Below are 24,340 nucleotides of genomic sequence, written 5' to 3' on the forward strand. Positions count from 1 at the left end.
CATCTGTCTCATTCCAGAATCTTCCAGTGTCCTCTTGCTCCCCTTATTGCCAAACTCAGCTTCTCGACCTGGCCCGACCTGGCCCACGTTGGGGTCGCCCAGGAGCTGCCCAGCAACAGTGTTGCTGGGCCCCTCACCACCCCGTTAACTCGGGGCCTCTCAGGACAGACCCAGGTGTCCTGGCTTTTAAAAAGCCACGCAGGTGACTCCGGCGTGTAGCTGGGCTGACAGCCACCGTGTTAGACTACTTTCTGTACACACATTTCTGTCCTACTACTTCCCAACAAAAATTCAAGGGAGGATTATACCTGCTTATTTGGCCTACTTATTGGTACAAATTGGCCATTTGTTTGCACTGATTTGGGGAATTCACAATTCTCTGTGTTATGGTTAGATATATTAAGTATTCAGAGGTTAAGGAGAACTGAGGAAATTAGGAAAACATCATTATTTCCAGAATTTGCCCCCAGGGTTTTCTTAATTTCTTCCTCTGCTTAAAAGTCTCCTATGTGAAGTTCTCACCCCCGATTTTTGTACCATTGAGAATAAGTAAAGGGCAGGAGCAGGTTAGCAGGACATCACCCAGTCAAGTTACACCTCAGAAACCTGAGCTGGCCTTCTCAAGAGGGATGGATTTGAGGATGCATAACTGATTTCTAATCCCCAAATCAAAACTGCCTTGTTATTTCATCTCCCATCTTTTCTGAGGCCCATGTTCATCATAAACACGGAGCCACCGAGACGAGAATTCCGGACAGACAGTGATTACTGGTCATGTTGATAAAACAACAAAAAACATGTGTTAAAAAATAATTAATGGTCATTTGGGTCACAACTGACTCACATTTGCCACTAAAGATTTTTGGAAGTCCCCCTCTCCACTGTTCAGAGGATTATGGGTGAACTTCAGGGCGGTGGTGGAGTCAGTGAGAGTGTCTGTCCCGCCCACCAGCAGCTCTTTAACTCAGACTCAGGTTCAAGTGCTTTCCTTCATTTCTGTTAGAACACACGTAAGGAATTCTAAGTAACCCTAAGCGAGGCCCTTGCAGAGCCAGGCAGGGGGGCCAGTTCTGTGGCGATGGCCACGCTCCACACATTCTGGCGACTGCTTTATTTTTGTCGTATGAAATTCTTGTTCCTATTTTGGATGTTCTCACATCCTCGAGTGTGAACAGAAGCCAGGTTTTCTCTTTAAGGAGACAAACAACTCTTCATTCACAGGCTAGAGAAGTAAAAAACAAAGTCCTCTTACTGTACTTGCTGCCCAGCTTGTCTCCCTAAATATGGCGGCGACTCCTGGAGACGCAGCAGCGCTCGAGTGAAGGCCCCGTGGCCCCATCTCTAATTCATCCTCGAATCCCCTGCCTGCTAATTTCTCCTGCAATGCTGTCAGACAGGTGAGGGCGGCCCCAACCTTCCCAGGCGGAAACCTTCAATTGGTAGAGTTAAATGTTTCATTTCAGCATCTGGTGAGCCAGCTCAGGCCATTCATTAAACATCTTTTCCAATCAGAACATGCCTGTTTCAAAACAGAAGTAACACCAGCTGCTCGCTTGGGTCTGTCTTGCATCTTTATTTACACGAAACTCCCAGCAAAGTGGAGGGATTATAGCCCAGGGGACTGAAAGCAAGCACAGTCCTTAATTTTTTTAATGGGCCGAAAATGGTCATCAACCAATTTCAATTCCAAGGTCAGCCACGTAGGCAGGCACCTTTGTTGAGAGGAGCGCCTCACTCCCTGCCTGACCTTTCTTGTGTAGACAGTATCATTCTTAGGTTTTCACCCTCTCTTATTCTGTGTTAGTGTTATCAAGCATCTCCCCTCTAGGGTTCCCAAGGACTTGGGCAGAGTGTCACTCGGGCGTTGCAGGCGCATAGCATAGCACAGAGCCAGTCTGCCTGCCTTCTCAGCCTGTCCCTGGCTGCCTGGGGCCTTGGGGATGTTTTTGTCATCCACTGCCTCAGTTTCTTTATCTGAAAAATGGAGAGAAGAATGGTAGTTCTACTCGCATTGCAGATGTGAGTGAAGAAGTGGGCGTCTGCACACTCTGGAAACGGCGCCTGGCGCCGACGAAGCCCTGTGTTTCGGTTCTCTGCGCCCGCCTGTCTCACCAGCATGCCAGCGAAGGCGGGGGCCTCTGAAGCCCTGTGTGGGCGCGGCTGCCCAGACGCCCGGCCGGAGTGCTGCTTTCTCTCATCTAAAGCTCACAACTAACCGGGAAGATCATCGGTTTCTCTTAATAACAGCCCGAGAACCTTGTATTTGTTCATTTTCCTGCTCTTCCATGCCTAAACCTCCCTTTTGGGTAGAGGAACATTTTTGAATTCTGGTTCTGAAATATGAAGGAGGGATACATCTCTCAAGGAAGTTTTACATTAACATCTGCTTCACATGACTAAAAAGCTTCTGACTACCCCAGAATAGAAGTCAAGCTTTAAAACCTTCCCACCTATGAGGGAGGGGCGGTGGGAGCGCATGCAAGCCCTTCAGGGACAGCAGAGAGAATGTCCCACTCGGACCCCGAGGTCGCTGCCATCCTGCATGTGTCCTGTGAAGCTGTCTCTCTCCTGCGCTGTGGACAGAGGCGATGATGGGGCACTTTTCAGGCTCCAGAAGTTGCAGATTAAAATTCCATTTGTACAGATCTATTCAGGATAAATAGCAGGTCGTCTTGTTTGTCCACCTGAGGCCTAGCCCAGGGGGTCGTTAGACATTGGGGGCCGCTGCTGTCTCCTCTGCTCACTGGGCGGAAATGCCCCAAGTCTGTGCGGTCTCCGGGGCCCGCCTTCCCTGGTACCCCAAGGAAACTGCAAGAGAGCTCCTGTTGGCGTATATGGTTTGGTCATTCCTCATTTTGGATGATTCTTCGTTTAAAGAGGACGAAGGTGGTTTCTGTGTCTCACAAAGCAACCACAGAGGTTGTGGTGCTTCGGCGGAGTTGTACTGAAGACAACCCAGCAGCAGTTCTCAGTTTAAGAGGGAAAGACACAAAAGAAACAGGGGAGTGAGTAGAATGCAGATTGGCGTAAGGCAATACTGTGTGCGGAATGGGAGCAAAGACCAGTCATTTAGATGGGCGTGGATGGGAGCAGGTCGCCTGGTCTGTGCCACCCTGTCCCCCTTCCTGAGGAAGTCTGCAGGAGGTTGACTTGTCAGCCTTTGGAACTTCCCTGAATGGGTTTGGGGAGGTCCTGGAATAGCCCGGATGACGAGCAGAATGCACTTCTGGGGGCTGTGCAGACTAAACACCGCCTGCCCCGAAGGCCACAGTGTGGGCAGCTTCGGACGCATCGAGCAGGCCTCATGGACAGCAGGCCGAGCCCTGACACCGGCCTGGAAGCAGGCGGCCTTTCTCTGTACCCACTGTCAGAGTTAGGACAGCACAAGGGTTCGTCGAATCCGTTTTGCCCAGTGACTTCTTTCTCAGTGGCAGCACTTCGTCTCCTCCCTCTCTGCCCTGTGCCAGGGTTTCGTGGTGCTGGGATGTGCTGTGCGCCGGCTTCCACCCGGTGCTCTCCGCCTCCTCTCCCGCTAAACGAGTGAGAACTCGAGCTCCGTGCAGATGGGGACTTGCCTGTTTGTTCCCGGCACCGGCACCGTGTCTGGCACAGAGGGGTAAAGTCTTAACACTTATCCGACATCGTGTATTATTTCAGTCATTAAAAAAACCCTACGAACTAGGTGTGTTTTACAGATAGGAAAACTGAGGCCAAGTAACATGACCCATGGAGAGGTGAGCGGGCGGACATGGGTGCCAGCCCAGGCTCTCTGGCTCGGCCACCAGCCTCTTCTCTGCTGCCCCGCGCTGCCCGTGTAGGCGGCTGGCTCTGGTGGATTCCTGGCCGTGAGACAGCAGCTGTGCTGCTGACAGTTAGCTGCTGGGCGGACCCTAACCGAACGCCTTTCCTGACCGAATTCCAAAACTGCTCTTGGACCCGCTCATGGCATCACTTTGGGCTCCGGGAGTGGCCCCTAATTGCCCCTTTGTTTAGTAATTGAGATAAGTCAGTGCCAGTGAATTTGACTTTCTGGACTGTTTGTCCCTGAGAGAAAGACCCATGGGTGTGTGTGTGTGTGTGTGAAAGAGAGAGAGACAGAGTATTGGGGAAGAGGACACACGAATTGGCCTTTAGTGACACCAGGAAGGAGTGGCCATGTTTCTCAGACACAGACTGCCTTCCTGGGTTACGCTCTGGTGCCTGGAGAGACCATCTACCTCAAGGACTTTTACAGGCAAACATGAGCTTTTCTGAGGGGTTCACTAATGACTAAGAGAGAAAATTCACAGAACACTGTGTAGGACATTTGGATAGTCAAGTTATGGATGTTTCTCACTGAGAACAAACTAAACAAAAGTGGGAATTCACCATGACAACTGAAGAGACAAGCAACTGGATTCCAGACTCGCCAGCAGCTCTCTCCAGGACCTGGTGAGAAGGCCGAGAGAGCAGTTAAATGGGAAACAAGTCATGTGATGTCAGACGCGTGAACCTTTGAAAGAGGGGAAATGGCCCAGGTGATTGGCGTATCCTCTCCCTTAGCTAAGTGAGAAGTAAGTGTAACGTGGGACTCCACGAGACACAAAGGCTGTTTTTTGATGTATCTCCTCTCCCACTCGGCAGCTCCATCGACCTTCGAAGTCTTATGTTCCAAGGTCAGCTCAGTTTCTTATCTTCCTGCCATATTAAATATATTTTCATCCTATAAAATGCAACCCTCTCCCTGAGGGGTATGTGAACAATTCTCTGTACAGTCTAGTAAAGCAACTAGTATTTGTTGCACAGCCTGTCTTTTTCAATAGGAAGCATTACTTTAGCACCTGTTCTTAAATAATCAATTATTTATGTCTTGAATACCAGTCCTGTGCTTAAATACTGCAGGAGATGAAAAGCAAAAAATATAATACTTTGCCTATGTTCAGGGGAAAACAAACCCCTCACAAAAGAAAAATCATGGCAACATCAGCAAACCCTAGATTATGTAATACACCTGGGAAGAGGGCCTTCACTCTTCAGGGGAACCCATAGGGGCCGTCTTCGCGGTGGAGGAAAGTGTACAGCGGAGCCCGAAGGAACCCAGAGAAGTTAGGCACAGAGTGCCTGGACTGGACAGGATCCAGGAGGGGTCCCGCTTTTACAAAGACAGGAAAGGACCAGGCCTGAGCCAGTGACAGCAACTGGCACCTAAAAGTTGGGTTGAGCAGAGTTGACACAGCTTAGTCACTAAAAGTGAATGGACGGTGGCCTAATTCTGCCTCCACCACCTGCTGGATGTGTGATGGTAGGTGAGTCACGTAACCGCTCTAAACCTCAGGGTCCCTGTCTTTAAATGGGAAAGTGGCCCCCCCAGGGCGGTTGAAGGACTAAATGAGATCATGCAGGCAAGGCTCTCGGCCTGCAGGGGGGCGCTACAAAATGGTGGGACTAACAGTTGCTTTCCACCAAAGTCGAAGAAGTAGAGGATTTGATGAATGGGCCCTGGAAACTCATTGTAGTTCTTGAGTGGGGAGTGCGCTGTAATTAATGCGGGTTTTAGGAAGATTAATCTGACTGTGGTCTGCAGGATTGAAGGGAAGAGTCTGAAGACTGGGGTCATGTCCGGAGGCGGTGAGAGTGAGGTTGGCTTGATTTTACAAGGAGCTGAACGAGGAAGGCAGTAGTACAAACTGAGAGGGAAGGAGAATGGTGGGTGGAGGAAAGAATCTAGAGAGCCCGTGACTTCACAGAGAGGGGGGAAGACAAATGGGATTGGTCAGAGAGGATGCCCGGGATTTGAATTGCGGAAACTGGGTAAGCCAGGGACAGAAGGGCTTGCTCCTCTCCGCTCCTTGGAGGACGACGCGGAGGCAGGCAGGGCCCCAGCAGGCAGGGACCTGGTCTGTGTTCTCTCCCGTGTGTCCGGAGCGTGAGAACTGCAACTCACGTACAGCAGACGCCCCAGAAAGTATTTTCCGAATCAGTGAATGGACAGGTGGACAGACAGCTAGAACATTGTGCACCTACAAGTAAAATACACCCTGAAATCCTATTAAGTCAATAGTTTTTATATTGTAAACAATAAATCAATCTTCAGTGGAAATTATATAAAGGTCCATATTTAATCTAGGAGGAAAAATGCCTGTTTCTCAAGGAAAAAGAAAAAACAGTTCTTCCATTAGAAAGTAGTCACTTAAAAGTCGAACACCAATACAAAGGGAATAGTCTAATTCGGAGAACATAAAATAAACATGTTTAAAATAAGGGGGGAGAAAACCTGTTCTGGTACATATTGTTTTATCCTTTCCGTCCTGGGGAAAAAAGAATAAAGCAAAGGATGAAAGAAGCCCCTTACTCTCCCGTTAGCGGAAGAAAGCTCGCCCTCGAAGTTCCTACTGGCAGATGTCAGCTGAAAGCCGCGCGTATGGAAGCTGCCGCGGTGTCAGACCCTGTTGGCTAATTTGAGACAGATGTGTCATGTGTGACATGGGAGGATGGCATTCTGTACATTAGTGATGTCCCAAGTGTTTGGAGCAGGTAGTGCTGGGCTGGGAAAGTGCTTTCTCTCTCCCACCCAGTGTACTTGCAGAGCAGAGGGGGAATGCTTTCGGTGGAAATTACTTTAGTCAGAAAAAGAATCCATTTACGATATGCGCCTTCTAACATCTTTCAGACAATGCATTGTATTAAAGAGGCATTTTTTGATGAATGTTTTATAAACATTTTTCAGCATGACAGCTTAAAGTCCCTGTAAAATTGTAAATGCATGCCTGGTGTTCACCTCCATAAAGTCAAATGCCATCTCATAAAGTCTCACTGGCTCCTGTCAGCCTCGGCAACACAGACTGGGTACCTGGGAGCATTAAAATTCATCTCCTTCATTTATATTACTGCAGAGAGAGCAGATGAAAAGAGTCCCATATTTAAATTTTACTTTTAAAAGAAAACTCTTTCTAGTAAGTTTGTGTGTTTTTTTTTAATCACTGCCCTTTTTTCCTCATTAACGAATGTAATAAAAATGGGGTCGTAGCACAGCCACATTACGGTGGGGTCTGGGAAAACACAGACCCATTCCCTCAGCTCTCTCCTCTGAGCACCTACTGAGTGCCCAGGGATGAAGGAAACATAGTCTCTGACCCTAAGAAACCTAACGCTGAGTGAGGAAAATACAAGCCTGAGACGCCAAGTGCAGGGACACTGGGCTGAAACTGCCCCAGGTCAGGTGGGCGCAGAGAAGAAAGATCTAAAGGCCTTGTGACTTGGAGGGTGCCTTCCCAGAGGAGGCCACTGAAGAACTAAGGGCTAAAAGACTGAGCTGGTCGAGAAGAGGGTGATGGGCATTTGAGGCAAAGGAGCTCAAGTGCAAAGGCCACAGGCGAGACGGAGCAGCGCGGTGCGTGGGCCCGGCTGGTGGGGACGGGAGCGGGTGCCCTTCTTCTTGGCTGGAGCCCAGAGGCGGAAGCAGCGAGAGTGGTGAGACTTGCAGGGCGTAGGGGCCAGGTCATGAAGGTCCTTGTGCTGCCTGGGGAACTCCTGTGCGATGTGACAAAATCCGGTCTGTGCTCAACACTTGTCACTCTGGTCACAGAGTGGAAAGTGGCTTGGCCAGGATGAGCCTGTTTGGAGGCAGTGGGAGAAGTGTCACTGGGAGCCGACTGTGCGCCAGGCTCCTGGGGATACTGGGGGCCTTCGTTCAGTTGACATGGGCAGGTGCACGTCCGACCGCAGGTGACTCTGGTCAGCACTCACGACACTCTGACCGCCACTGCCGTTACTGCTGCTGTCTCGTCGCATTCGGGTGGGTTTCTGATGTCACCCCCAGTAACACGCCTGTGTATCTTGCAGTTGACCTCTTGTTCACTTCCTGTGCCAGCAGCCCTGAGACCGTCCCCCTGGCTCCCCCTCTGTGCACACATCAGCTGAGTGGCACAGGGCCCAAGCCTGAGCCAAGAAAGGATAACCACAGGTGGTCCTCGGGTTTCAGGCCAGAACCCCCTGCTGTGATCGGCTGTAGGGACAAACATCTCCATACTTCTCTCATGGGCTCCCTGGAGCCCCAGTTCTATGCCGCCCGCTGCCCCCCAGCTCCTCCGCACCATCCCTTCGGACCAAGGAGTCTTCCCTGGAAACAGGAGGAGTGCCTTCGTCGTGTCTTCCCATTTTCTTGCCACAACGACTTTCCAGGACTAGAACACCCGGGGCTGCTTCTACGCTACGAATGCATTAGGCATGCTGTTTTTTAAAACAGAAGCTCCGTTGTTTTTTACATCAGTGAGAAGACGGAAACTGCGGAAATCTAAGTGGGTGCTCCTGCAGCTGTGAGAGAGCCCTCGTTGGGGAAGAGTAGCGTGTTTCAGTTCACGGCCACGCTCTGCAAGCCTGTGAAAAAGGACGCAGGCCAGGAAATACATTTTTGCATAAAAGTTTGAAATTTGTTAGAAGGTAAAAGTAATTGAAAAAGCAGGCTTTCCCTCAGAGGGTTACAATAAAAAGTTATTTATGTGCCATCGTTGTGCAGGTTTGGAAGCTCGGGTCCTTCTCAGAGGCCGTCCTCAGAGAAACCAGAAGGAAACTAAGCTATTAAAGCCATTTAGCCGAAAAAGCTGGCACATGCATGGCAGTTCCGACAACTGGGCCGTAGAAAAGCAATCGGTAATAACGTGCCCTCGGCGTGATGGGGCGGCACACTCAGGAAGCAGGCCCGCGTTCCACTGGACTTCACCGTGGCCTTTGAACACTCCGCACTGATCTTACAGGTCAGCTGCCGTTCACAGTGTCGCTTTGAGACCCTTGGCCAGATGGCAACACCCAAAGCCTTTCTTAACGCTACTTTGGTGGAAGCAGCCCCCTACCTACAGCAGTGTCATCTGGCCGGGTCCTTCCAACTCAAAAGTGAGCCCTGGGACTTCGAAACGGTGCCGGGCAGGCCTCGCCAAAGACCAACAGACCATTTCATGACTAAGCAAGAAAAGATTCGCTTTGAACTTCAACCTCTCTGGTATTTTCCAGTCTTCTTGAAGGAACTTTGTTTCACACTGTCTTCTCTTCTCTCCTTGTTAGACAGTCTGCTAATTTGCAGCGAGTTATTGGTGCCTGCAAATACTGGCCAAGGTTTTAGCTTCAATCAGTTCTAGGTAGAGCTTAGAGTTTTAAGTAGGGAAAAGAGGATGAGCGGGTTTGATGACTCTTCGGAGACCTTGCCCTTTCAGGTCTGTGGATACACATGGGGAAACATGGCCAGGACCTATTCCAAAGTTCCACTTTTAATGGAGGATGTGTTTCGTTGCACGACAGACTGAATCTGCCTCTCTACTTCCTGTCTTCTTTGTTCATCAGGAATTCCGATGCTGAAGATAGTGTTTGCGGGCCACAAGCAGCTCTCTCTAATATCCGTGCCTCTGCTCATCTACCACCCGGTCCAGATCCTCCTGGGGAGCGTGCTGGTGCCGACCATAAAGTCCTGGATGGTGTCAAGGCAGAAGGTGAGACGCTGTGAGATTGAAAGGCTGTTTCTGCGTCCCATCTGTTCATGCCTTTTTTTTACCTTTTGTTGACATGTTCTCGTTCTCAAAGTACGTACTCTCTTAATGAAATCCAATAATGGTGATGCTGTGGTCCATTTCCATTTGAACAGGAGGGTTGAGGGTTAAATGTTTATATTGCTGTAAAAGTACAATTATTCTTAAAATGCAGTCTGTGAAGCTCTTTTTAATCTGCTCACATTGAAGGGCATGCTGCCATGGGAAATACACTGAAAACATACGTGACCCCCATCGGGCGCACACCGGCATTGCCTCCCTGACCTCTCACATGTGTCCTGATTTTAACCTGCTGCCCTTCTAAATGTGATAGCTCCTGGCTTTCATTAGGATGCCTACTTTATTTTTAATTTTCTAGACACATAACATCTTCACACAGCAAAACTGCATGGTTGGCATTAAAAAATAAAATTTCAGTAGCAGAGTCACCCACGTGGTCTCAATCCCACCACACCTGGCTCAGAGTCTCATTACTGATCTGATATCTGTGGATTCAATTTCCTAAATTATCAGCCCAAGGAAAATAAGCTGGCCGAGTCACAAGAAGTTGGGATGCTGCATAGACCACGGACACGCCCCCAGAGTGGGCGCCTCCCCAGGGCTCCAACTCGTGGGGCCTCCTTCGTTTGCACACTGGTGTCAGTGTTGGCAGGAGGTGAGCAGGAGGAAGGGACAGCCAGTGACAGAACACCCTGCGCTGTGTCCTCGGCGTCCTGAAAACAGAACAGCCACACTACCCCCTGTAGAGTCTGCGTCCCAACCGTTCCCTCGTCCAGCGTGTGGGCCCTCCAGCCAGCTCTGCCTCCCTCTCACTGGTGGCCTTGGGCTTGTCACTTCTCTGTCCCTCAGTTTCTGTTGCTCTAAGACTGATGCTAATTCCCACTCCTGGGAATGTGGAAGAGGGTGTGGCAGGTGTTTGACAAAAGGCAGCTGCTGTGATTGTCCTTGTTGTCACTGTTGTTCATTAGCAGCCACGACACTGTTTGTAGCCAGCCCTGCCACCCGCTCTGTAGGCCAGGGAAGAGGCTCCGAGTGCCGAGCAACTTGCCCAGGGTCCGTGGGTGTCTTATCAATGCCAGAGTTAGGACTGAGCCCTGGTCTCTCTGGCCCCCAAGTCTTTCCCCTGAACCATGGGGGCGTCCAGACAGAGATACAACATTGCTTTCCGAAGGGATGCCCTAGGGCCCCAGGGTCCTCCTTGAAAAGGTTAAGGCATCCAAGACCATCACTCATTTAGTTTTTTAACAAAACGTTAGTGATTGTTACTCTGCGCAGGGTCTGACTGCGGGCTCGGGTCCTCCCTCTCAAAGTTGGTAGAGGATCAGTTCAGTGCCTTTTTCTTTACTATCTATCCATTTTGAAAAGTTTCATTTACATGCATGCTTATATTCAACTCTGTGTGTGTTTATAGACCAGAATTTGTGCATACAAATTTTGATAAAGAATGAAGAAAATTATTTGAAAATCCTAATACCCCAGCAATAATGTGCAGTCATAGTGAACAGCGAATTAATCAGTGTGAAATTTTCTTCTACATGTTTAAAATGCTGTGATTTATTCTATAGAATAACAGAAGCATTTCCTAAGGGGAGACAGAATTAGGCGATGCTGTTCATTTTCCCTTTGCATAGAAACCACTCCAGACCCAGGGGCTGCTGTCCAATGAGAATAGTCCAGAAGGCTTAAAATGTTATCCATCCTATCCCAGCACAAAAATAAACACAAAGTGTCCCTTGTCAGGGCCCCCAGTATTGCTTTGCAAACAACACTGATGGAGACTCAGGGCCACCATCAGTGCACGGCCAGGCCAGGCTCAGGGGGACAACAGCCTGCTGGCTAGGGAGGTGGGCCGCTGACCTGTGTGTCCCCAGAGGTTCAGATCAGTGGCTACGCACGACCATCCGGGTGGGCCTCTTCTTCCTTCTAGTAGCACAAGTGGTGTGGTGCTGATTGACACTCTCACTGGCTAATGCACATTGTCCAGCTGTAAACTGCATGTTCTCTCCTGCAGGGAGTCAAGTTGATGAGGCCAACAGTATGATGAAGGAGGTGCCCGGTCTGCGGCGATGAACCTGTCTGCGGGGTGGACAGACAGTTCGGAGGACTTGGACTTGAGAATGTTGCTCCAATGCACATTTTATTTTTTTACACAAAAATGATATAACTGTTGAAGTGCCTTAAAAATGTATTTGACAAGAGCATTATTTCCAAAACCTACTTTGTTGGTAACTGCCATGGGCGGTACAGTATTTTGGAGTTGTTTAATGTTTTCTCCCCTAACGCAGGGAGCCGTCATGGTTCGTGACAGAAGCCCTGCCTGTGTGCAATACAGCTTTATGAGAGTTACCGTACGGCTCGAAATGAGGCCACACCATCAGAAAAATGCTCTTCTGATGACAGTGAGAACTTCCAAAGTCTGATTCACAAGTCCTTTGATTTACTGCGAGATTTTTTTCTGCAACTGTGACATGCCTCTTATCAGCCCAGCAGGGGTCAGAGACTGAGTAGATGCTGAAAAGCATAAGTTATCTGCATTTCTTAACATCATTGTTGTAGACATTCCTTCAGATGGTTTCTACCCAGAAATTCCTCTGTTCCATGATAAGAGACTGTGATACTTTATGTCTTAAATTCATTATAAGCTGCTTCAAAGGAAAGGCCTGAAATTTGAATTAGGAGTAAATTAAGTGACATTTTTTAGGTGAACTACAGGATTTGGTTTTGGGGATTTTGAAAAATATCTTTCCTATGCTTTTTCTTTTTCCTTCCGTAATTTCTTTACTGCTTTCCAACACACTGGCAAACTCGTAACAGCCAAATGCGAGAGACTAAAATGTTATACTCAGCTTGAGAGCAGCAATTTAATGATAGATTATATTCGCATTCCACAACTGAGAATAAAAACTTTTTCCTGTTACACAGATGTGCTAAGCACAAATTGCCCCTTCTAGCCAGAAGTGGCCTGTTACATCCTGGAATTAAGCACACTTAAGGCATTTGAGACAAGTTATTAATGAGAATTTCCTTGGCAGATTTGACAAATGCTTGCGACATTTTTAAAAAAATTAAGTCATATTGCTCTCATGAATAAATGGGAATATAAAGGTCATAGATACAAACAAATGTTACAGATATATGTACTTTCTAGCCAAAAGGAGAAAAAAATGGGCACAGAAAATGCAAAACCATTCATTAACCAAAATATCAAGTAAAATTAATTCCCAACTGGGCTTCAGTTTTCAAGAGTGTCCAGTATTTGTTTTCTGCTACGGCTGGAAGACCTCCCACTGGGCCCGAGTGGAGAATGAAGCGGCTTGGAGAAAGGGGCACTCCTCCTCCTCCGTTTCCTGCACGCCGCCTGTCACATCTTCTCTCCACGTCCTTTCTTGATGTGACAGACGACACTGGCATCCTGGGTCTCACTGAGGCCGCGCTCTGTCCTCGGCAGCTGCTTGGTTGTTGTTCCGTCCATGGAAGAAAAGTCATTCCTCAGAAACCTGCCAACTTTATCAACAGTGCAGACTCACCCCCGGTCGCATCTTGGAGTTCTTCTGACTCATTTCAACATCACTGAGTTTCCTAAGAATTGTCCTCAGTGTCAGTTTTAAAGCTAGTGCCAGGCCTTGCAAAAAGGCGATGCTAAACAGGCTGTTTGTCAAAAATTTCTGTTGTCAACACTTTCACTTGTGTCTAAAACTACAGTAGTTTTTGCCTGATACTTTGGAAGCCTACCCACGGAGCATAGAAAAGGTTTTCGTGTTTTGTTCCTCTCAGTTTCTTTGAACTTCAGAGTGAAGTTCAGCTGTCGTTTGAATACTGATTCGCCCCAACTTAGCTACCTCTGTCATCACACACCTGTCGTGGGTGTGTGATTATGGGACAAAATCCAACTGGAAATACTATGGCATCTTTTGCTTTTAAAAATGCATTTTGTTTTCAAGTAATCTTCTTTATATGGTGAATTTTGCTGGCTTTAGTGATATGTTTATGTCTAGTTTTTTTACACAAGTGCTTTGGCATATTTTTCCATAAAGAACAAAAAACCAAAATCAAAATTTATTTTTAATTCGTGTCTATTGGGATTTAACTATTCACGTCTTAAAATACTTCCTTATGTTTGTGCACTGTAAACTATCTGTTTTATCTAAATGTATTTATGAAAGAAATACATTAGATTATATTTATGTTTACTCATTTTTCCACCAGATTTTTTTAATGGCTGTTATGAAATTTGATTTTTTTTAGTGGGTGATAATGTTAATCTATTCATATGTTCTTTTCTAAGTTTTAAAATTTTGTGGGTTTTTAAAAATTCTTTCCTATTCTATTTAAAACTAACACACCTCTGGCTAATGTTCAGTGTTTGTTTATGCTAAATACCAAATTTTTTCAAAAGGATTGGTAAAGTAATGAAGTGGATTATTTATGATGAGTGGAAGATGAAAAGAATTCTATGATTAAACAAAGAAATGTTTCAGAGTCACAAGAGAACCTGTGTCTTATTTTTAACCTGATTCCCAATGCACTCACAGTGTCTTCAAAGTGTCTGCAGATTCATCTTGATTCACCAGAATACTGTTTACCCTCTGTGGTTAAATGGACACAAGCTCCACAGTCTTCCCCGGGACCCATCTCAATACCTTCACCACACCATCATTTTAAAATCCCAACAGGGCCCTCACTTTTTTGCTGGAAATATGTGTTCATGGCATCAGAGTGGAGAACCAAAAGAGACACAGACCCAACGAAAGTGACAGATTTCAGGTGATCTGAATTGTAGTCGCCCTTGTCAGTCTTTGGGGGGAGAGAAAAGCTGAGACCTTCCAATGCCTTTTCCAAACCCAGTGTTTATGAGCCAGTTACTTCATTCAAACTCCATGCAGTGAGTCCTTGTCTTGCTGTCTTGGCTTACCCGTCCTCTGCTCCCTGAAAGGCTGACCGAATGGGCTTTCCTGCTCCCCAGCCAGTGCCAGGCTGGCCCCTATGTTGTGCCCTTAGAAGGTGTCGCTTCAGTCTTCCCAGACCAAGCCCTTTGCACTGCCTGATGGCCACTTTACCTGTCCGTCTCCTCCAGCGTGGTTCTTACCTCTGTTCTTCTACCATGCCTGACACGGTGCCTGGCTCAGAGCAGTATCCACAGAAATCTGATTTTTCAAATTGTTAATAGGTAGGACATGAACCTTCCAACTTTGAGAGCTCTTATTATAGATACAGACACCACAAGTGGGGTTGCTAGATTATATGGTGGTTCTACTTTTAACTTCTTGAGGAACCCCCATACTCTTTTCCATAGTGGGTCTTTCTAAGACGGGTGCCCAAAAGCCTTTAGTAAAAATCTGCTTTCCACCAGAGCTTTCTTTTGGGGGAAAATGAAATAAAAGGTTCAGCCTCCACCAAGAGGTGATACAGGGGAGAGAAAAGGAAACATTTCAATAGTAAAGACACCATGTTCTAAGTCGGAATTTTCTGCGTGGGACAATGAGGAGGAGGAAAGCTCCTGGAAACCAGGGTGGGAGATGACTTCCCACAGAACGTGGACGCCCTTCTTCCACCACGAGGTCCGAATCTAAGTTCCTATGTATTCAGGCTGGGGGATCGCAGCCTCGTAGCTCACACGAAGTGCTCTGTGGCGTACACACACCCAGTCTGGGGATCTCAGGCTGGCAACAACCCATTCCTAAAGCAGTGTTAGGAAAGGATGCGCAGGACTGGCTCTCAGGAGGTGACACCAGCCTGACCCCAGACAGGCTCTCTCGAGATCACACCAGCAGACCTGCGTGCTTTTGCACTAGAGGTTCTTTACACAGATTTTCATTTGATTCTTTCAACAACCTTAGGAGGAGATGTATCATTAGTATCCCCATCATACAGATAAGGAAACTAAGGCCAGAGAGGTAAATAGTGAGTGCAAGCCTCACTACACCTGAGTTGTGCGGTTGGGGTTTGGACTCTGATTTCCCTGACTCAGGAGCCCACAGGACTGACTGCTAAGGAGACTCCTCCACAACCCTAAAGCCACGTGCTCCGGACAAGAGCCTATCGTCATTGTTCAAAGTTCTGGTCACTGGCAATGCTTCTAAACTCTGATTTCTGCAGCCAAGGTTTTGATAAAGATGTTCTCTCTACGTGAAGCGAATGAAAAGCCCTCCGTCCCAGAAATTCCAGACCATTGGCAGGAAGGAGCCCAGAGTCCCTACCCTACAGCAGACCTCAGAGCCCCCCGGAGGGCAGGACAGCGCGCTGGGGAAACAGACCCTGGCCTCAGCCCCAGGAGGTGGTCATTTCCCCGGTACTGGCTATTCCAGACCTGGAATCCACACAACGGAGTCTCTTTGGACTTGCAACTGGAAGCTCTGGAGTCTGGTTCTGTGAGTCATCAGTGTGGTGTCCTGGGCTGGCGTTGCCAACATGGCTAGGACACATTCAGCATCTTTTCCCCCTCTAAACGTTTACCACGACTTCCCACCTTGCTGGGACCCACTGCCATCACCATCTCCTCTGCGGTGCATTCTGGCAATGCCCCTCCCTCTCCGAGGTCCCCCAGCTCTCTACCTGAGAATTCATGTGTGCGTTGAGGATGGAGCGAAACATCAGGCGCACAGTTCACCTCTCTGCCCACAAAGCCAAAGTGAGAATTGCGTCGCATCCTAGGTTTGTTATGAGGACCAAATGAGAGAATCCCTGCAAACAGTTTGTCAGGGGGCCTGGCACTTGGTAATGACCCAGTAAGGGGCAGCCACTGCTGCTGCTTAACAGGATACGACCTGGGGGAACCATGGCGCACGTGTGGCACTGAACACGTGCAGTTGGGCGTCAAGGTCTGCTCTGCACGCTTTCTGAGCTGTGCAAAAGATCTCTTAGGGGGGTTTGTTACATGTCACTGATCAGGTCACAAAGTGACCAGGGCAGGAGTATCTACTTCATTAGTTAATGAAGACGTCTGATTTTGAATTTTAAGATGGTTGCAGCATTTCCCGCCTTCCAGTACGGATTGCAAGGCCCTCCCAGCCAACCCCCACTGCTCGGGCCCTGCCTTTTTCTGCTTACACCAAAGAACTCCATGCGCTAATTTTGCCCAACTCCCCCCACAGCCCTGAGTCTGGCTGAGAATGGTGGTAACGCAGCTGACAGGCTGAGCTGCCCCCCATCGGTTCTGAGGTTCTAACACCTGTCGGAGGTGCGTCGGGCTGTGGGGCTGCTCCTGGAGCAGACACTCTGTGGCCATGGCCCTCTCAGAGGGCCGTTCCTGAGTCCTGACTGTGTCCAGGCTGAGATGTCCCCTTTCCACTGCATCGAGTACCACCACGGCCCTGGAGTGGCTGGCTGTCCCCTTTGCAGACCCCGTTTCTCATCAACCCTCTAATGTCACATCTCCAGCAATTCTGGTCCCTAGTCCTTCTTCTCACCCGCGGTGGGAACTCTGGAGCACCCCCCACAGCGGCAGTCGCCCTCCGTAACCCAGTGGGGACGCCCACATCTGTGGTCCCGGCTCACACCCGCAACTCCACCGGGACGCCTCCACCTGAGTACCCCCAAGGCCCCTCTAACCCACACGCCCTAGAGGAAAAGTCAGTAACCTCTTTCTTTCCCTACACTCAGTCCTCCCCAAACCAGCTTCCTTTGTTGGCATGGCAACCTCCCCCAACCTGCTTCCTCTGTTGGCATAGCAACCAGGCCTGGTGTCCTCTGCTCAGCCTCCACAGCTCACTTTTAATGTTCAGTTAGTCAGCAAATTCTCTTGATTCCGTCTGCAAAACCATTCCTTAGTTCCTGCCTTCCCCTTGCCTCTGCCAATGCCTCTGTCTCATGAGGTGTCCGGCCTCCTTAGTGTTCTTTTCCCTCCAGAAACACCTTTCTTCGAGCCAGGAAGCCCTGTGCTGACACCTACCAATCACCTGCTGTGGGCTGGGCATGCTGCTAAATGCTTTACATAAATTACCCCATTTAATCCTTACGACAATTTTGGACGTTGTTGGCATTATTCCCATCTTACAGACGAGAAAATGGAGGCTCCACGAGACCAAGTTCCAGGTGCCAGAGCTTCTAAGTGGCAAAGTCTGGATTTCCACCTGGATGGCCAACTCAGCCAGCACCTGGGCTTCCCTCCCGCCCTGAACTACTGACTCCTGATTCTCAAGTTCCCGACACACCCCATTTCCCCCTGCTCCCCCTTGTGAGACACAGTCCTTGGTTTTCAATTGTGTAATGAATGCCTTCACTTGCTAGTTTATTACCTATCAGGTTGTACCAAATTATCATTATCCACGTGTCCCCCCAGCCCAAAACGATCAGCTTCTTCGGTAGGGACCTGTTTTGTGTGACGTTGGTAACGCTGATAACTGCGTTTGCCTCGTTGTAGGGGCCTCAGTAAGAGTTTATGGAACAGTGGGCGAACCCTTATGGCCCCCAGGTCACTTTTCTGGTTTGGAAGGACAGGTGTCTTCAGATTAGGAAACACTACTCTTCGAAAGTAGCATGTGACTCATAATTATCACTCAGTGAGTGGGAACCACCTACTAATCTACAGATGCTCCCAAAGGACTTATTTTTTTTAACAAAAACAATTAGTAAAAATGATGATGACAATTTTGATGCCAGAGTAGTTGAGACCCAAAGCATCTAGACCTCAGTCCCCCTGCACAGGCACATCCCCGTGGTGGCCTTCACCTTGGGACCCATCTCTTTGGCCTGGATGCCTGTGCAAAGGTCCCGAGGTCAGGGTCAGGCACCCAGCCTGAAAGGGGCCTGTGCCTTCCGGACTCAGACTAGTCAAACAGGACCCCCTCTCTGCCTTTCATCTGCCTTTTGTTTCCCACCCCCCCCCCACCCCGGGAACATTCACCCTCAGTCCCAAATGCTAAGTTAGGATCCAATCAAGGCTCAACTGGCTGAGGAAACCACGCGGGCAGATCCGAGAGAGAGTGCTCGGGTTATTGTAAAGAGAGCCCTACATCAGGCCCTTTTACCTCTAGGTCACTGGTTCAAGTCCAGCCAGGCCTGTCCTGACAGAAAATCATTACACGCTTCGTGTCAGGCAGCCTGAGACATGGAGAATGAGTTCCTGTTGCCGCCTGGCAGGCAGTGTCCACCGCACACTTGGTGCTAAGCAGCTCTCGGTGGAGACAGAGCAGAAATCACTCCGCAGCTGCCGGTCCCGGAGGTCAGGCCCAGCCGGCCTGTCAGCCTTCTCTGCCCAGGGCCTGCCGGCTCCCTCCTCTCGCCCCTTGCAAGGGCACTGTATTAGTCTGGTGGTTTGCGCTTTCTCCCTGGAGACATTGTTTAACAAGGAGTTTGAAATAATGGAACAACGGGAAGGGAAAAAATCTGGTTCTGTAGTATCAAAAGAAGAGTGGACACAATCACAACAGAAAAAAGGTTTTTTTCCCCCCGGCAGAGCTGGGTCGGGTCGGGCAGGGCTGGGCTGGGCCGGGCCCGTCTCCCACATCCGTCCAGTGGGAGGTAGGGGCCCCTGGGCAAGACAGGCAGGCACAGCAGTTTCGCCAAGGGCTCTGAGTGATGGACACCGGGGTACAATTCCCTCTGGAGTATTTTATTTCTGTCACACATCTTCCCTCTTAGAACCATCTAAGCCACCAGTCTGAGGCAGTCAAAGCCTAGAAAGACCTGTCTTTCCTTCCTCTGCACAGACAGGCCCTCCCGAGCCCTCAGAAAGTGTCTACCAAACTCCCGCCAGCTGGGTTTTCCTCACCCACCCCGCCCAGATTGTTCTGGCAAATGCAGGGGGCCGCAAACCCTAACAGCACCAAGCACCTGCAGCCTGGCCATGAAGAGTGGAGAGCTTCATCCTCAGAGGTGTCCTTCTTTTTGACGCCCCCCGTGGGCCACTGCAGAGTCCCCTCTTCTGAGTCACTTCAGAAGCACCCCGTCTGCCCAAGACTCAGTGGCTCTGGATAGGCAAGCCCACTTGTCCGTGTGGGTCTGTCCCCAGCACGTGTGCTGTCTGGGGATTCTCTAGGCCAGCGTGGGGCAGGGGGCCCTGTCCCTCCTGCTGACGCAATCAGCCCGACTGCAATGGGCTGGCCAGCCCTCTAGAGTATCAGAGATGAGTCCTGTGACTCCAGAGTCCGCTGCCTAGGAAACCTGCCGTTGCCTCCTTTCTGTGTGCCCTTCCATGCCTGCTCAAACAGGAGCAAGACCCCCGGCCCTGAGCCCCCCAACCCTGAGCCTGGTCTCCCCCTATGTGTAGTTGCGCTGGGGAGAAGAGGCTGGAGGGAGGGGAGAGGCAGGGACGCTTGCATCAAGCCAGAGCATCTGCTCCTGACTTTCTCACTTCCCCAATCTGCTCCCCTCTCCTCAGAATTTCCTGAAGCAGAAAGAAGCTCCCAACACAATTCCCGATGTGCATGTTTCTTCCCACTATCCTTCAGACACACTTGGGTTGTTAAGTAGACCCATCCTCGATCATCTCTGCTGCTGTTTAATGCAGAATCCCCGCAGCGTCAGGATTTGGGGGTGGGGGAGGGGCTCTGTCCACATGCACAGTGGCTGTGATGGCCTACAGCGTCACTCTCCCTGATATGAGGGGGCTGGGTTTAAAACCGTGTCCCTGTGCACGCGTGCACGAGTGCACCTGTGTGTTTGTTTTTGCAGTCACACATGCTCACAGACAATCTGAGCATGGAGCAGAGTGCAAAGCCAGGGCTGTCCAGTGCACTTGGAGCGGTACTGCCCCCAGCCCCTCTGTGCTCCTTGCCTCTCTGACCTCCTCCGCTCCTGTGGGAAGCCCACCACAGCGGAGACCTCAGGAGTCATTTGGGCCCCCTTGCTTCTCAGGGCTTCTTTTAAATGCAGGCTCTGGGCTCTCCAGCCCTCCCCCCCCCACACACACCTGCATGTGGAAGAAAAAGAGAAAAAGAGGCCTGCAGTGCACACCCCCTAGACAGACGGACGTCCTCTGAGGTCAACCCGGCTGCCCACGTGGCAGAGCGCACAGAAGAGTCATAGTCAGCAGAGGGGAGTAGCCCCCAAGAGTTGCCAGGCTAAACCTGAGTGAAGCAAACTGTGGCCCAGGGCACCTGGACTAGCTCTGATCTTCCAGAAAGTGGAGCATCTGGGGAAAGGGCGCCCCCTGCTGGCCCAGCCCAAGCAGCGTGTGGACAAGAGGAAAGGGCTGCCTCTCTCACCACGTCCTTCTGGAAGAACAAGGAACCGGTCCAAGTGCAGGGAAGGGCTTTCCTGTCTAGCTTCGCAGAGAGGCTGATGGTGAGGAAGGGCAAGAGGCAGCCTCCCATGCACACCTGGCGCTGAGCCTGCACATGGCAGATGCTCTATGAAACATTAAGGAAGGACACGACCCACCCGGCCTCCACAGCTCGGGGATGCCCCCTCTGCAAAGGGGTAACGAGGAAGGGCACACGCCTGTCACCGAGCTGCTTCCGGGACGAAACGAGGTCGGCCGAGAGGAGCGGAAGGGGTCACCTCTATAGGGTGCTACAAACATCGGGGTGGGAGGGTTGCATGTCCCGCGTCAAATATGCCTCTGAAGTAAGGTCGCAGGGGTTAAAAGGCGGTCGTGATTTATCTATGGACACTCTTCTATTCACTGAATAAAAACTGTAAGTTGTAAGAAGACCCCCCCACACCACCACCACCACCACCAATGGAACTCAATAGAACTATTTTCTTCTTGGGTGGAAAAAATTGTTTTTCTAAATTGGGCTGTGAGGCCACTCACTGCCCCGGACAGCCCTGGCTACACAAAATGCTGCACAGGGCATCCTTCCAACTCCAAGCCTGGGTCTTATTTACACTTATTTACATATCGAGCGAGATCTCCATGGCTGCCTGCCCGGAAGCCCTATTTTTAATTGTTTGCTGCCCCAGCTGCCCCTCTGACCCTTCCTGGCACTTTTCTGAGGATTTCCGGCCAATGCTGGCTTGGAAGGAAAGGGCAGAAGACGGGAATTTTTTGGAGGGGATCTCAGCAAAGGCTGAACTCAAACCAGAGGGCCCCAGATTCAGCATCTCACAGCCCCTTTCCCAGGTGGTCCTCCTGGGTGGGGGCTGGCTCCCTGGGGGAGTGGAGGGGATTTGGGCTGCAGCCAGTGGACTGGCCTCACAGCTTGGCCAGCTGCATCCCATGTGGACAAAAGGACAGGGGACTTAAGAAGCAGCTGCCAGTGTGTGCTCCAGCTTCCTCTCTAGCTGTGCTTCTGGAAAAATTCAGAGCAGTTCCAAGTGAAGGCAAAGGGGCTTGCCCTGAAATTTGGCCAGGCTGGATTTTTTTTTTTACGTTCATTTTAAAAGCAGCATTTCCTAGACAGAGCAATAAAATATGTATTTATAAATATTTTACAAGAGTGCCCTCTAGTGGAAATCCGAAGGAAGTAGCACGGCTCACAGACAAGTCACTAGGATCCCAAACTTCTGAATAAAAATAAAGCACGTTGGAGTGAGAGGCCTCCTTCACACGTGATCTGAAAACAGATCAGATTTCTTCCACCAGTCCATAAAAAGTCGCATTACCTTGATTGGAGATGAAGCCTGCCTTGAGTCTTTAAAAGGAAATCGTGCTCTACTTTTGGAACTGGAAATCATAGTGTCACATGTACGGTATTTTGAAACTAAATGCAGGAAAGTGTGCGGAATGGGACGATGGCAGAGATTCGTTGATTGTATCCCTGGGCCGAGCATGCGTTGCTGGCCCAGTGTTTTTTATTTTGGCTGCAGAGGGAGCCAAGGCTGCAACAATGTCCAGCCCCAAAGGCCACACACACTGCTGGGTTTTTACCTTGGAGGATGTGGGACAATGAGTCATTTGTGCCTCTTCCTGGTTCCTCCTGGCCAAGGTCAGCTTTCCCACTGGAACTAAGCGGCTTGGCGCAGAGCCCGGGCCCGTCTGGAGCCGTTCAGTGGTGCAGGGCCCAGGGGGAGGGCGTGGCCCCGCCGCACTCCCCGCCAGAGGACCGGTCCAGGCTCCAAGGCCTCTCTCATCCACGTCTGAAAACCTCACTCACTCTGCTCAGTTTAGCACGAAGGGCCACCTAGCGGAGAACGGAGGAAATCAGCAGTCCTGACTCGAGGCTCCCCAGGCGGAATTGTGTGAGGAGGAAAAAAGTCAAGGGGCTTCTGCCCACTGGCTCTTTCAGATGAGCTTTCCCGAAATGATTGCATGATAGCGGGTAGTAGCGGGGCTGCAGATCATCTTGTACACACTGCTACTACGGGTCGTAATAAAACAGCTGCCATTTGTGTATTTCTCCATTCCATGCATGAAGTCGGAGCAGGCACTTCGTACCAGGCACTATTCTAGCCTGGCCAGCAGGACAGAAGAGGCTCTGATGTCCTGGAAATTGCATTCCAGCATGGAGAGAGACGGCATACGAGTAAATGTATGATTTTGAGGCTACAGAGGAAACTACCAGAGAATAATGAATAACAAGGGGATGCCTTCCTAGACGAAGGGTGTGGGAAGACGCCTCTGAGAAGGTCACACTTAAGCACCCATTATGTGCCAGATATATACTGTGTGGGGGTTGAGAATGCAGACACAAAGAAAATGCCGTCTGTACTTTCAAAGAGCTCAGTGCCCAAGGGTGAAACAATAATGTCATGGGATTTCTAACAGCTGAGCCCTAAGATCTATTGCTCACAACAGAGTTCATTGATAGCACTCTCAAGGTTTGAATTGAACTAAATATACTCCTAAATATTTTTTCTTTGCCTATGGCACGTGGCTTGGTGGAAATGGGGATAAACGATGAAATCCCAAGGTCTCTCTCAGCTCAGAGGTGGCACAGGGCCACACTGCTCTGTTCCAAGTGGGTTTGCGTTGCTCCCACTGCTCTGCCTCTCAGCATCCTGCTAGAGTTCGGCGGGGACCAACCCAGCACACTGGGTATACTTGCGATCAAATGTGTTGCTTCGCTGGCTCTTGGCCAGGGTACACACGAAGGACAGTCCATTTCGGACTCCCTCGGCCCGAAGTGGTGCTGGTCAGCTGCTTCTGCACCAGGCTGACCGGATCTAAGGCCACACCCAGGACTCCTCCTCAGTTTCCCTCCATGAAGCACCTCTTGCCCAGCAGCCAAAGGCACAGGTCTCCCGACTGTGGGAAAAGGTCACTCTCCACGTATGTGAAACTCATCACTGACCCTGAGCAGAGCAGGAAGGAAGAAAAGGCCACCAGAAGTGACCCTTGCCTAGTCCTCTGCTGCTGGTGAGGAGAGATAACACCCTGCACCCCCGGGGGTGGGCTGCCTGCCGAGGGCTCTGTGATGAGCCTCCTCCCCCTGAAAGACACTGGGGTCCCACCAGCTTTCCCAGGAGAACAGAGGAGGACAGCAGGGTCAGCTCAGTGGGTGATAGGATTGTTGACCTGGCGCCTACTAAACAACCCAGATCTGGAGAAGAGCGGGTTACTCGGAGCCCAGGTGTTCAGCCTGCGTTCCCAGCTGCCCCAGACTTCCAGGAAGGGGTGCCGGAGGCCCCGGGACAGGAGAGACGAGCCAGCTGGAGGGGCTGTGCTCTCACCAGATTCACACACTGGGCTTCCATTAGGAGCCACTGGGGCCCAAGACCTGGAGGAGACAGAAGGCAGCCTGTCACTATGTGTCTGGGAGTGACAGCTGGGATCCCCTTGCCCTCTGCAGCCACACCTGCTGGGCACCAGCTCTGCAAAGCGACCTGTTCACAAACACAAGAGGCAGAGAACACGATAGGTTTGGCTTGCTTGTTTGTTTTTTATCATCAAGAGGAGCTGATTTTCCATCCCGAAGGGTCTGAGCAAGTAGCGACTCAGCTTAATCAGAGGGCTCGGGCTTACATATGCCCTACAAATAATAATAATAACATAATAGTACTAA

General features: G+C 50.1%; 1 protein-coding gene across 1 annotated transcript in view; it reads left to right on the top strand.

Annotated features, from left to right (window-relative positions):
* SLC10A7 (solute carrier family 10 member 7) overlaps nucleotides 1-13,994 on the top strand; it is a 194,127-nt gene extending 180,133 nt beyond the window's left edge. Inside the window, exons 11-12 of the mRNA XM_037058439.1 lie at nucleotides 9,313-9,458; nucleotides 11,527-13,994. Of these exons, the coding sequence (XP_036914334.1) occupies nucleotides 9,313-9,458; nucleotides 11,527-11,556 (176 nt within the window). The 3' untranslated portion in view covers nucleotides 11,557-13,994. The remainder of the gene's footprint in view (nucleotides 1-9,312; nucleotides 9,459-11,526) is intronic.
* Nucleotides 13,995-24,340: the final 10,346 nt, after the last annotated feature.

This window comes from Sturnira hondurensis, unplaced genomic scaffold (assembly GCF_014824575.4).
Source record: "Sturnira hondurensis isolate 20B ecotype Veracruz unplaced genomic scaffold, ASM1482457v3 Scaffold0010128, whole genome shotgun sequence".
Classification (NCBI taxonomy): domain Eukaryota; kingdom Metazoa; phylum Chordata; class Mammalia; order Chiroptera; family Phyllostomidae; genus Sturnira; species Sturnira hondurensis.